The 13009-nt window shown below is 34.5% G+C and overlaps 1 protein-coding gene across 1 annotated transcript in view; it reads left to right on the top strand.

Annotated features, from left to right (window-relative positions):
- CPS1 (carbamoyl-phosphate synthase 1) overlaps window positions 1-13009 on the top strand; it is a 118127-nt gene that overhangs the window by 46519 nt on the left and 58599 nt on the right. The window contains exons 17-21 of the mRNA XM_033111655.1: window positions 609-753; window positions 2246-2456; window positions 3823-4021; window positions 7578-7754; window positions 11188-11306. Coding sequence (XP_032967546.1) covers window positions 609-753; window positions 2246-2456; window positions 3823-4021; window positions 7578-7754; window positions 11188-11306 — 851 coding nt within the window. The remainder of the gene's footprint in view (window positions 1-608; window positions 754-2245; window positions 2457-3822; window positions 4022-7577; window positions 7755-11187; window positions 11307-13009) is intronic.

The raw sequence follows: 13009 nt of genomic DNA, 5'->3' as shown, positions 1-13009 counted from the left end.
AGGCACACATGATATATGACTCAGAGTACTTACGCACTTAGTCAGTGATTAACCATAATAATAGTTGCATATGATTCTTCTAATTCCCAAGTTTCATATGCCATCTTGGCTAAGTATTTAGAACCATCATTATCTCTTTTCTTCTCCTCATCAACAGCAACTGACTTTTATTGTGAATGTCACTGTATGAAGCACCCTCAGCTATTTTAGCGAAAGCCAGAGTCTTTAGACTTATTTTTCTATATTTATTCACACTTATCACATTTTCTGGTTTCACAGAAACCTAGCTGCTGAAATAATTTCATTTCCCTCTGCCTGATTGCTCAATTATTTTCTTTTTTTCCTAAATTAGTTTGATTTAATGTCATATCAGCACTTGGAATGGCAAGCCTCAATAATGTAAATCAAGCATATTCACTGCATGATGCTATTCCTGGTACATCACTGATTTTCTGATGCATCGTGCCTTCTGGAGAGTAGAGGAGGATGGAGACTAGGCTTGCGACCTCAGTACTGACCAGGACATAGGTCAGAGCATTTTGTATAACATCCATGTTTAAATCAGTGCCTTTTCTTACTCTTTGACATATTTTGTCACCAATTTTCAGGCTTTTGCTATGACCAACCAGATTCTGGTGGAGAGGTCAGTGACAGGTTGGAAAGAAATAGAATATGAAGTGGTCCGAGATTCTGATGACAATTGTGTCACTGTCTGTAACATGGAAAATGTTGATGCCATGGGTGTTCATACAGGTAGGCAAAGAATCCTCAAGAATCACAGTAATGCCTTCAGTTCATGTCTCGGATGGCCCATAGCAGTCTTCGTTAAGTTCTTTTCTTTAAATTACTACTCTTAGCTGACAGTCTAGTGATAAACTTTTATATACCTATAGTATTTTACAGTATTGAAAATACTCTCACATGTAATTTGATCTCCTATGAAGTAAGGCAGATATTATTATCCTGATTTTATTTGAGAAAGTGGTCAAATATAAGCAATATAGTAAAGGTAAAATCTATAAGACTTGGTATTGAGAAGTAAGGAGTGAGGCTAAGAAGGCTTAAAGCAGACTGGGGTTAGTCACCAAGTGAACAAAACAAAAATAGCCACGAATAATAGAAATGATTTCCCAGGAAGGGGAACTAATTAGACTAGAGGGCAAACATGATGACTTAGGATTTAGAAATGCTAAATTTGACATATGGGTGGAATTCTCAAGAAGAGGATTAAGAATGTGGAACAGGAATTCAAGAAAAGGGGATAGAAACAATTTGATTCCAAGTCATTGGAAGTCATTGGTATAAAGGAAATAATTGAAGCTGGAAGAATACACTAAGTATTGAAGGGCATAGGCATAGAAAGAAAGAGAGTAGGGTTAGAGATTGAACCTTGAGAAACATTTAGATTTACAGGGCAGGAGAAAGAGGAAGAATTGGTGTTGAAGAAAAAGAAGGGAGTGATGTTTAGGAAGAAAATCAGGGGAGTACAGTACCAAGTAAACCAATGTAAGAACTTTAGTTTTTGATGTATTAAATGCTATGAAAGATCAAGAATGAAGTTTTAATATGGCTTTTGGATGTTCAAAAGTACCACATTTTTGGTTATGTGAGCCATATTGAAAGGAATTATATGGCAGTGAGTGATAAGCAGAAGTGGTAGACATTCAAGAAACTCAGCCATGTAAAGAAAGACAGATGGTTCTTAAAATTTTCTGGCAATGTTAGAGGAAGGGCTTCTTGAGCCTACAGAGATCTGATTATATTTGTAGGCAGAAAGGATGGTGACTAAGGACTAAGATTGAAGATACAAGGCAGTATAATTGGAGAGGAGTGAGAAAATGAAAAAGGATGAGATTTTGAAAACAGATGAGCAAGTCTGAGAAGAGATGATATTTTATGGAAGGAGGAACTTGAGGGAGAGAGAGATAATTTGAGATGAAGAAAAAAAAATGGAAGAAGTTAATGTCAATCTAGTAAGTAGATGACTGAGGCCTTGACAACTAGATGAGTTTGGGAAAGGTTAAATGGGGTTTCTGTAAATAATGTATCAGAATAGTACAGGTGAAACAAGAATCAGAGGAAATTCTACCTGATACTCCTTCTATACCTTAAGGTAATTCTATTACCTTAAAATAATTCTTTCGCATTAGACAGTTTTGTGTCTTGTATCACACAAATAGGTTAAGTCGCTGAAGTTGGTTGTTTAAATATGCTACCAAATAACAAGTGCTGCTTGGATGTACAGGTGATTCAGTTGTTGTGGCCCCTGCCCAGACACTCTCCAATGCGGAGTTTCAGATGTTGAGACGTACTTCAGTCAATGTCGTTCGCCACTTGGGCATTGTGGGTGAATGCAACATTCAATTTGCCCTTCATCCTACCTCAATGGAGTACTGCATCATTGAAGTGAATGCCAGACTGTCCCGAAGCTCTGCCTTGGCCTCAAAGGCCACTGGGTAAGACCAGAATGATAGTCCATGGGTTTGCAGATTCTTCACAGAGAAAACTGGAAAATTGACAGCTAGTGAATACTGTGCTACATTTACAAACTATCATCCCCATTTCTGTGTGTTGGCTCTAAATCATTTAGGACTCTAAGGACATGGTTATTAATGAGCTTGCTGCCAGATTGAGGCAAATGGCATTGCTAGCTGGCTTTGTTTGCTGGCTAATCATAAGCTAATCAAAATCTGGGTGGTCAAAGGAGGCTGAGAAAAATCTGCTTCTTAATTAAACTTTGCAGATGTTGTTAAAAAGTGCAAATTAATCCTTAAATTTAGTTCTCAACTGACTTCTTCAGGTGTAGCAAATGGTAGACAAATAATATAGTTCACTCCACTCAAGCATTCAATACACATTATTTTATTTTAGCAAAGCTCCACAAGACCAAATAATGTAGGGTTTTTTCCTATAGGTGAATGTTGCAACCAAATACATTTGCTATCCATTTAACAACTGCTAGCAAGCATAACTGGAGGGAATACCTTTTGTTTCTATTAATATATTTAGCATCTGGCATTTAAGTTGTATGGTGTTTAAATGAATAAAATATTTACCACGAAAGATTTTTTTATGTAGCTACACAGTGTTGCATGGAGTGGTAGAAGGTATGTCGCCCCAGGCAAGAGTCAGGAGACCCAAGTTCTCCTTCGGTTTCTTCTACTGACTGTGACTTTGAACACATCACTTATGTCTTTATCAGTTCCCTCACCCATTAGATGGGGGCGTTGTACGAAAGGACTCAGATGTAATTCTACAGTTCTATGAATTATTTAATCAAATACGATTACCAAAACTGACATTCCAGAAGAGAATTGTCATGTTCCCAGACAATTTGTGAAGAATCCAAAATTCAAAGATAATTTGGAGACAGAGCAAGGACCTAAACTTGCAATGCTTACATTTTCGATAACTACATACCCCATAGTATCAGCTAACTTCACTGTTTTCCCAGGTGCAGACACATATATATTTTTTTCAAAAGAATATTTTGTAGATTCTTATCTTAGTGGAAGTTTTAACAAGTGAGTTCTTTACTTATGAAGGAAGCTATTGATTCTGGATTGAAGAAGTGAAAGTTTGGCATTGTAGCACTGTATGTCAGACATAGAGAAAGAATTCTCTTAGGATCTGTGCCTCTATACTTTATTATGGCTCATGTTATTTAAATATTCATACAAAACAAAGAATCAGGTGTGTTTTTTACCCTGATGTGGAATAATACCAGAATGACTAAGAAGGATGAATTTATGTTTTCAACTGTTCTTAATTCTTATTGTTGAGACAATAAAAAAATAAATAAATTTGTCTTCTCCTTTATAGCTACCCATTGGCATTCATTGCTGCAAAGATTGCCCTAGGAATTCCACTTCCAGAAATCAAGAACGTTGTATCAGGGAAGACATCAGCCTGCTTTGAACCTAGCCTGGATTACATGGTGACTAAGATTCCTCGCTGGGATCTCGATCGCTTCCATGGAACATCTAGCCGAATTGGTAGCTCTATGAAAAGTGTAGGAGAGGTGAGTCCTTGGTTTATTCCTTTATTTCATCCGTGTTCTCAGTTATTTTGTCAAATTTTTGACATCGCTGAAAGTCTTGAGTTTGCCTGGATACTGGGTTCTTGATTGGATGATATATAGAAATTTCATTTTCTTCCTAGTGTTTCAACATCTCTCTATTGGACTGTTAACATAAGGTACTTGCTAAATGACTGTTTAATGGATTGTAAGAGCATCTACACATTCTAGCATTCTAAGAGCATTAAAAAGGAGAGACTATATATGTGGGTATATAATATATACACGTATGTAAAAACACATTTATATTTATGTAACTGAATTGTTATATATGTCATAACCAATTCAAGAAAATAAAATGATATAAAAGACAAGATGGTGTACCAAAAAGATCACTGAACTGAGGTTAAGAATTCAACTTTAGTCCATTTATGCCAGTTGTGGCTGTAACCTCTGCAGACCTCACTTTTCACATCTATAAAAGAAAAGAAAGGAGCTGGACTAGAAGATCTCTCATGGCCATTGTAGCTCAAATTGAGAAGAGCACGTTGGAATATTCAGTCCCCTTTTATTGTTCTGAAATGTTCTAAGCTTTTAGGATTTTTCAATTTTACATAACATTCTATTTTAAGTTAAAGTTAGCTTTTGATTATTCCATCTTCAAAGAAACAATGCTCCTTGTGCAGGAGTAAAGAAATGAATTCAGATCCCTACCTCTGAAATTCAGTCTCTTGCCTCACCCACTGAGGGGTCATTTCACTTTGCAAACAGGAGGCTTAGCATAGTAGAGAGAACATGAGCCTTGGAACCAGACGAACTTGGTTTTACTTTTGGTGTTGCCACTTACTATCTAGAAACACTCATGCAAAACACTGAGTCTCAGGTCCTCCATCTGAAAAATGGAGATGGTAATACCTACTTTGTGGGGTTCTTATAATGTTTAGGATTAATACATGTAAATGTTTTGTAACATCTTTTAAGGTAGATTCATAGCACACTTCCAATAAAAGTATTGAGTCGGTATTATTTCCATTGTTTATGGGTAGAATTTTTGAATACCAGCAGTATGCACGAATCTCAATATCTATCTATCTATCTATCTATCCATCCATCCATCCATCCATCCATCCATCCATCCATCCATCCATCCATCTATCTATCTATCTATCTATCTATCTATCTATCTATCTATCTATCATCTATCATCTATCTATCTATCAATCTATCATCTATCTATCTCTTTAACTTTATTTCATCTCTGTCTCTTTATGATCAATGTAGAAGCTCTATGTCTAGGTGTTTAAGCAAGAGCAAAAACTATTTACAACCTATTTTTCTATATTGGACTTCATTTGTCCCATGACATAGCCTAAACTCAGACTGGCCATTTCAGAAATGCACGCCACTAATCACAGGAAATACAGCTTAAATCCATCACCAATGCAGGGGAAAAGGGAGAAAAAAAAGACATTTTACTGATTAACCATATTCACATGTGAAAGGCTGAACTATTACTATTTTGGTTTCCTTATTTTCCAAGATATTAAGGGAATATTTTACAGTAATGATAGGTAAGGAACAACTTGACCTTTTAAATGAAAATGTCTTACTAGTTATAAAAGACAAGTGGTAGTTTTTCTTCCTTCATAGTTGTTTTAAGTCTTATTTTTTTCCATCATGCTTCAAAGTACATAATAGAATTAGAACTTAAATGCCATGAAAAGTCTTGTTGGTAGTGTTTCTGTCAAATAAACAGCTGTTATTTAGTTTACTTTTTGTGTGAAGTATCCCTTTTCAAATGTTCACAGTAAAATTTGTAGGCCAAAGAATATGAGACAATTTTGTATGTTTTTATTTAAAGTTCATTACCTGAGGGATTTTTGTTGTCAGTTAATTTTAACACCTTACATTTAGTTCAACTCAAGTTAGTAAACATTTCCTGAGATCTTACTTCATGCAAGGCACTGGAAGGATAAAACAGTGAATCAGATGTTAATTGTGAGACATTCTTGGTAGTTGATAAGTTCAGAATATATAAACTGAACCAAATATAATATGAATTAAACTGTGGTAAAAGTCAAAATATAGTACTATTTATATACAGATGCTGTTAGAATACAATGAAATTTATTTTTATACAAAGGGGATGCATAATAGCTATTCCACTAAAAAAAATGGTGACATTTTTACTTAATGAATGTGAATTTTAATAATATAAAGCATTAAAAAGCAGAAATTTGAGCAAACACAGTTACATATTCCTTTATTAATATATAGGCATGTTTTCTTCTCTTTTATTGCATTTATTCCATATAGCATCATGGACAGTGTACTTAAATAATAATACAAATTTATGGTGAGTCACTTATAGAACTAGTTATTAATACTTTAGGGCCAACTTTTAAAAATGTAATACTTACATATTTTATTAAATATTACAAAAATATTTTCTTAATTTGACAGTGCCATAAAACATCTTATTTCTGGCACTCTCTCCCATGCCTAGGCTAGCAAAGCTATAAAGATATGTCTAAATCTTCAAACACCACTATGCCTGTAAAATTGCATGTCTGAATTGGACTAACATTTTATTTATTCTGGCTTTTGAGAATCTTACCTTACTTCTAATTAAATTTGGAGCAGTGTGAAAAGGTTACCTGTTTGGCTTTTGTAATCTTTGAATATGTATCTTGTCACACAATTGACATGAAAGTTTACTAAATTGACATTCATCAGAATTCAGGTCTATTTGAGGAATCATGAAAGTTTACTGGTGACAGGGTTATGACTGTTATTATTTTATATTGGAGACCCAAAATGCATAGCAATCTATTATTTTATGGAAAGATTCAAAGATTGTGTTTATCCGCTGAAAATAACTGGGTAGGCTTCAAAGTCAATTTAAGTTTAGTTTTGACTTGTAACTTGTCCAAAGTAAATCTCTGCATGGTTTTTCTAATTGATTAGTGTACAATCAGCTGTAAAGATTGTGGGAAGATGTTTTGAATTTGTCACGGGGAATTTAGTTTCTACCTACACTCAAAATCTGAATCTGTCAGTATTTGGTATTTGTTACTATTCTCAAGGTTCTATTAATATTGATGCTTAGTTATATAAAAAGCCAACCTGTCTTGGACACTGACTGATACCTGTTTAGAAGTAGTTCAATTTTTGTGCTAATATATGTCTGGTTTCTCTTCATTTGCTTTCTATTCTAAACAGATATCTGCACAAAAGTCTATATGCTCTGCCACAGATTCCTTATTTTAATACTAAGGTCCAAGTTAGGTACAGGTGATTTCCACATCAGTCTCCGCAAATATAGCTAAATTGCCTAAGTGGTAGAAGACTGACCTAATATTGAAGACTCGTTATATCAAAACCATAAAGAGAAGGAGAGAGGAAGAAAAATAACACCTAAATTTAAGTAGTGTTCTTTTGATACATGTCTTATTCCTAAATCTTTTCCGAAAAACATTCCTTTTCTAGGTCTGTTACAAATTAGAAAAAAGAAAGTAAGTTCTTTCTTTAAATCGGAGCTCTTAAATGTGTATTACAGGTCATGGCTATTGGTCGCACCTTCGAGGAGAGTTTCCAGAAGGCTTTAAGGATGTGTCACCCTTCTATAAATGGTTTCACTTCCCAACTCCCCATGAACAAAGAATGGCCATCGAACCTAGATCTCAGAAGAGAGCTGGCTGAGCCATCCAGCACCCGCATCTATGCCATTGCCAAGGTAATATATGACAAGGGGCCCAGAGCTACTATTTTTTTTCAAAATATAGTCAGCCTGGACTTTAAAATAAAACTGAATCACAAAGTGATCTTGAATTCAGGGATTTTTGGAAAAATTTTAATTATCTTCAATAATATGAAACTGAAGACTTCTCTAATTAATGAAAAATTACCCTTTTTTATTTGACTTGAAGGCAGGACTTCAGGACACATTGTGGTTTTAAGGGATGATCACATAGATAGAATGTTCCTCCTGTTTAGTATATAGAGTATCAATACTGTTAAGTAGATTTGGTAATATTGGCTTGTCACTTCCTATCACTCTCATTACTTGTTCCTTGAAAATGTGTAAAATTGTATTTTAAAAAGAAGGATGCATAAAATATTATCACTTATTACGGGTGATCTAAGACTCTAGAATACTCTTTTACTTATTTGCTTCTTTGTCTGTGTTTAAGCAACAACAGACTACAAAGAACTTCCATGATTATAGGCTTTTCTCTGTAATTATTTTATTGGTCTTACTTTTAGAACAAAAAAGCCCACATTTTTCACTTCCACTCACTAGTTCCCTTTTATGCAAATTAAATGCCATATTAATCTCCTTTCATGTTTACTATGCTTAGAGTTTTGAAGTTTCAGCTTATCTGATTTTATAAAAGGTGACTTGGGCAGCTGGGATCTGTCTGATCAGAAATCCCTGAATGGCTTTTTGACATTTAAGGAAGCTTAGGCATTAATCCTCCAACAGTGTCACACCACACTGGAGCTACAAAGCCCCACTGCCCATTTTATATGTGCGTGTGCATATGTGGGATGAGTGAGTGAAAATATGAATTTTGTCTTTAAAAGGGGAATCTGTCTTTGTAATTTGCGTTTGTCACAATAGAAAAATGCTGTTAGAGATTCTGAACTCACTGCAACTTTTACGTCCGTATATTCAGAGTCCTCCAGAGAGGAAGAAAAGGAGAGCATATTTCCTTCATTACATACAATGTATACACTCCTCACCTTTATGGTTTCTAAATGCAGAATATTTAATTCCAGTTGAAATTCTGGGATATGCTAGTATCTGTTGATAGACATTTCTCAGTATTGAATTTCCAGGTAATAGAGAATTAACATTTTTCTGTGGTGGTGGGGGTGGTAGAGAGTAGTAATGAAAGGTTACTAGAGAAAGCCATTTCACCTTCTTTATTGTTCCTGTTTCAGTCTTTTGTTTAAAAAGCTACCACATCCATATGCATATGTGTATGGCTATATACATATATATTTTTTCCAGACAAAGGGCAGTAAATAGATTTTTTCTTTAAGTCTAGTTATCACGCTTCTGCCATTTTGAGGCAGATGAAAAAGGGAAGTATTTCCAAGTTCTCAGCAAGGCTGTAAAACTCAAACAAATCTCTCATTCTTTTCTAACAGACTTATAAAGGATGTGAATTCAGGGAAAATGTGTGGAGATTCTTTCTTGCACAGAGTACCCTATATAAAAGCAAGAGGTACAGGGTCTGAGATATAAGTTATTGTCTGCCAGAGTGCCGGGAGAAGGAACTGATTTCTGTTTGTTAGAGGTCATCATTACTGTTCATTTCCACAGCAACCAAGAGCTTGGTGATTTTGACAAAGAGTGTAAGAACTGTGGAGGGCTGAAGGCGAAAAAGAGTGAAGGGAGTGTGTAAATCTTCGCTTGCTTTCATAATTCTTAGAAAAGGGCAACTTGCTCTGAGGCCTTCTTTTTGCAGCAGTCTTATTTCAGGATGACTGGATCATCACCTCTTTTGATTTGGGGAGAAAACAGGGCATTATTTTTTATTTGGGGAACATTAGAGTCACCTCAAACTTGCTTGGAGTCATCATGAACTTCATTACAGCCGTGTGTCATGGTGAGGCTGCAATGTTTGAAGATGAAGTCCCAAGATGGGCAGCATCTTGTTTTCTGTTTGAGATTGCAGATGTGACTATATTTGTCCTTCCTCACTGTAAAATGGTTACAGGATTTTAGGTCCTCTGTCAATTGCAAGGCGATTACTAGGTGTGATTGTGTGAAAATGTCCTTTGGTCTGTCAAAAGTGCACTAATTTCAGGTTCTGTCCCACTCACAGTGTTGATGGCCAACATTTGATTGTGTCTTAATCACTTGGAAAATAAGACAGAATATTAAGTACTTGGGGACCAGGCTATAACTATAGGGATAATTAAACAAAAGAAACATAAGTAGACTTATGAAGTGAACATGCCTTTGAGTATTTCCATTAGATATCATCTTATTCTAGTCAAAAAATTATGAGCTATGCTATATCTCAACACCTATAATTATGATCTCTCTGATACTAGATCTAAGTAAAAATTAAAAAAAAAAAATTAAGATCCCTAGGTTGACACATAACAACAGAGTTACTAATTACATATAGTTTTTAATGGGATATAAAAATATAGTGTGCCATTCTAAAATATGCTGATTTGAAATATTATCTCATCATTGTTTTTCATTTGATATATATGTGTATATATGTATATATATGTACATATGTATATATAAAATATAGATTAAATTTATAACAAGGAATATATATATAACATATATATTCTTTATTTTATATTATATATATTTTATATTATATATATATTTATATTATATAAAATAAGTAATAAGAGTAGAAGTCTTTTAAAGATGAAGGTTTTGGTTTTGAAAATTTACCTCTTCTTTCGGTTGCCTTATCTACGCAGCCTAATGACTCACAGCTGTAATTTTGCTTTTCAGAAATTGCTAAAGTAAGCTTCAGAAAAATACTGAGGTTATTATTACATTGTTTTGGACTATATTAGGATTTTGTAAAATGCCTCGCTTAGCACAAAAGTCATAGTAACTGATGCAAATAGCTTTTGTTTGAAGTCTTCTGTGATTGTGTATTCTAGAGAAATAACGTAAGTCCAGATTTGATCCATCCATTTTCACTGACTAGTTTGTGTTAATGTGGAATGAGGTGATGCAAGTATGCTATTTGCTAATGGGTAATTATCCAAAATACAAATTAAATGATCATTATAATGATTCTAGATTTTCTTACCTATTTGGTTTAACTGTAGTTTCAAGAGATTCCTTTTAGTTCCAAAGAGATGTCCCAAATTTAGGATATAACTGGTAACCTGGTCCTATAAAGAGCAGGAAGCCGAGCTTGTTAGGGGGGTTTTCTGAGCACACACGGCTCTGATTAACTATGGGCACCTCCTCTGTGTTGCCATTATGGATATAGTTGACAGTATCTGTAGGTTTATTGGGAACGACATCAATGATATTTTATCAGTTCCATGTTTCAGTCTGTAGCCTCAGGCTCTGTGAATGACATGGAGGGGAATGGCTGCTGGATGTTTTCAATCACATAGACGTTTATAAAATATTTGCCAAAGAAAAGTATCTTTTTTCCCTTTGGCAGGCCTTGGAAGACAACATGTCCCTTGAAGAGGTTATGAAGCTCACATACATTGACAAGTGGTTTTTGTATAAGATGCGTGACATTTTAAACATGGAAAAAACACTGAAGGGGCTCAACAGGTAAGGCAGTATGACTCTGGCTAAACTCCGATATCTTCCACGCAATTCTTGAATAGTCTTCCTCTTATCCTTAAGCATTCAACCAAAATTATGCTTCAACGAGGTAAGTGGTGCCAAAGTTGGAACGCAGTAGCCATAACCAGAAGAAATGGTAGTCTTTAAATGCTTACCTATTGAAAGGTATCTATTACTATTTGAACTGTCTTTTACCCCCACCCTTGCAATGAAAATCAGTCCACATTTATGAATTCATGTGCTATTTAATTATCCAACAATACCTGGATTTAAACTGAATAATCAATAAAGTAATATTCCTGTTTTCTATACATTTTCTGAGTTCTAAAGATGACTTCTCTTTTTTAATATCAACCTACACATTGCTGTATATTGATGAACATATGTATTTCTCTTGCATTCTACTGATATTTTTAACATTTGGACTTCCAGTTCAGCATACAAATAAGCTACATTCAAGTTTCTGTTGGAGGACTCTTTACCTCTTACTAATTTACATTTTTATCTCCTTCATGGCCAATTATTTTAAAAATTTCATTTCATGTTCCGACTATTCTGATAATGTCAGTGGTTTAAGATCTACTTTCTAATTTTTTGTGAAAAGACTGTTGGGGCATCTTGGGTTATGAAATCACAGGTAGGTTTTAAAAATGTATTTTTTATAAGAGGAGCATTTATTATCAATATAAGGGACAAAGTATAATCCTCTTTAGCTTCTTCCCTTTAAGAGGGCTCTGAAATATAGTACTATTGGAAAGAAGTCTCACCTATAAGCCTAGGCATATATTTAGAGAGGGGGGAAATTTTTGTTTGTATAAATTGTTCTCAAGTGATTTGAGAAAATGTGGAAAAAGTAATCATTAAAAATGTGGTTGAGGACAGTGGAAGGTCTCAAAGCCTTGATTTCTCAACTATTTAGTGACTGCGACATATACTTGGGTTGTTTTGTTTATCTAAACAAGATGCATACAAACTGGGCACTAAAAACATTTGCTTTTGTTTTTGAGAAAAATGAGGTTCTTTTTCATATATTCAACAATTGCCTACAACAAATGCTTGGTTGTAAAAACTGGCATTTTCCAATCTTGCTTGTAAGTCATCCTTTCTAGCGCTCACATAAAATGAACAGTAGATAGCAAGTTAGTTAAGAGTCAAGCCTATACATTCATCTTACAATTTTGCTGACTTGGGGTTTCCTTTCTTGGTTTATGATGCCCGCAGAACTTCCATGTTGAATTATATAGTCTGTTCCACCAGTTTCAGTTTCAGAAAACTGATTTTTAAATGTCTATGAAACTGCTCCAATTAAACCACATGAGGGTGCTAGAAACATACAGTATGCCAGTTGTAGCAATGGAAGAGACCTGGGGTGAAAAATAGCAGATGTTATTGTGATTTAAATTTCCACTTGATAAACATTCTGATTTTTGGACAAATTCGATGTTTTAATTGAATAGTTTTTTTTTGTTACAACCAGAAGGCAGGTTGAGATTCTAGCTAAGCAGAAATAACTGTATATTTATAGTGATAAAGGTCCTTGGAGGATTAGAACAAGTCACTGTTACAGGTCACTTATATCTTTCTGATTTCCATATCCTGTTGCATTTATTTGCTGATAATTTGTCATTTTCAGTCTTCATTTTCTTGCATAAGTATATTTGTAAGTCTATTTCCTATTGTTTATAATT

The sequence above is a fragment of the Rhinolophus ferrumequinum genome, chromosome 8, assembly GCF_004115265.2.
Source record: "Rhinolophus ferrumequinum isolate MPI-CBG mRhiFer1 chromosome 8, mRhiFer1_v1.p, whole genome shotgun sequence".
NCBI classification, from domain to species: domain Eukaryota; kingdom Metazoa; phylum Chordata; class Mammalia; order Chiroptera; family Rhinolophidae; genus Rhinolophus; species Rhinolophus ferrumequinum.
Note: the sequence above shows the minus strand (reverse complement) of the source record. Positions and strands in the feature narration are given on the sequence as shown.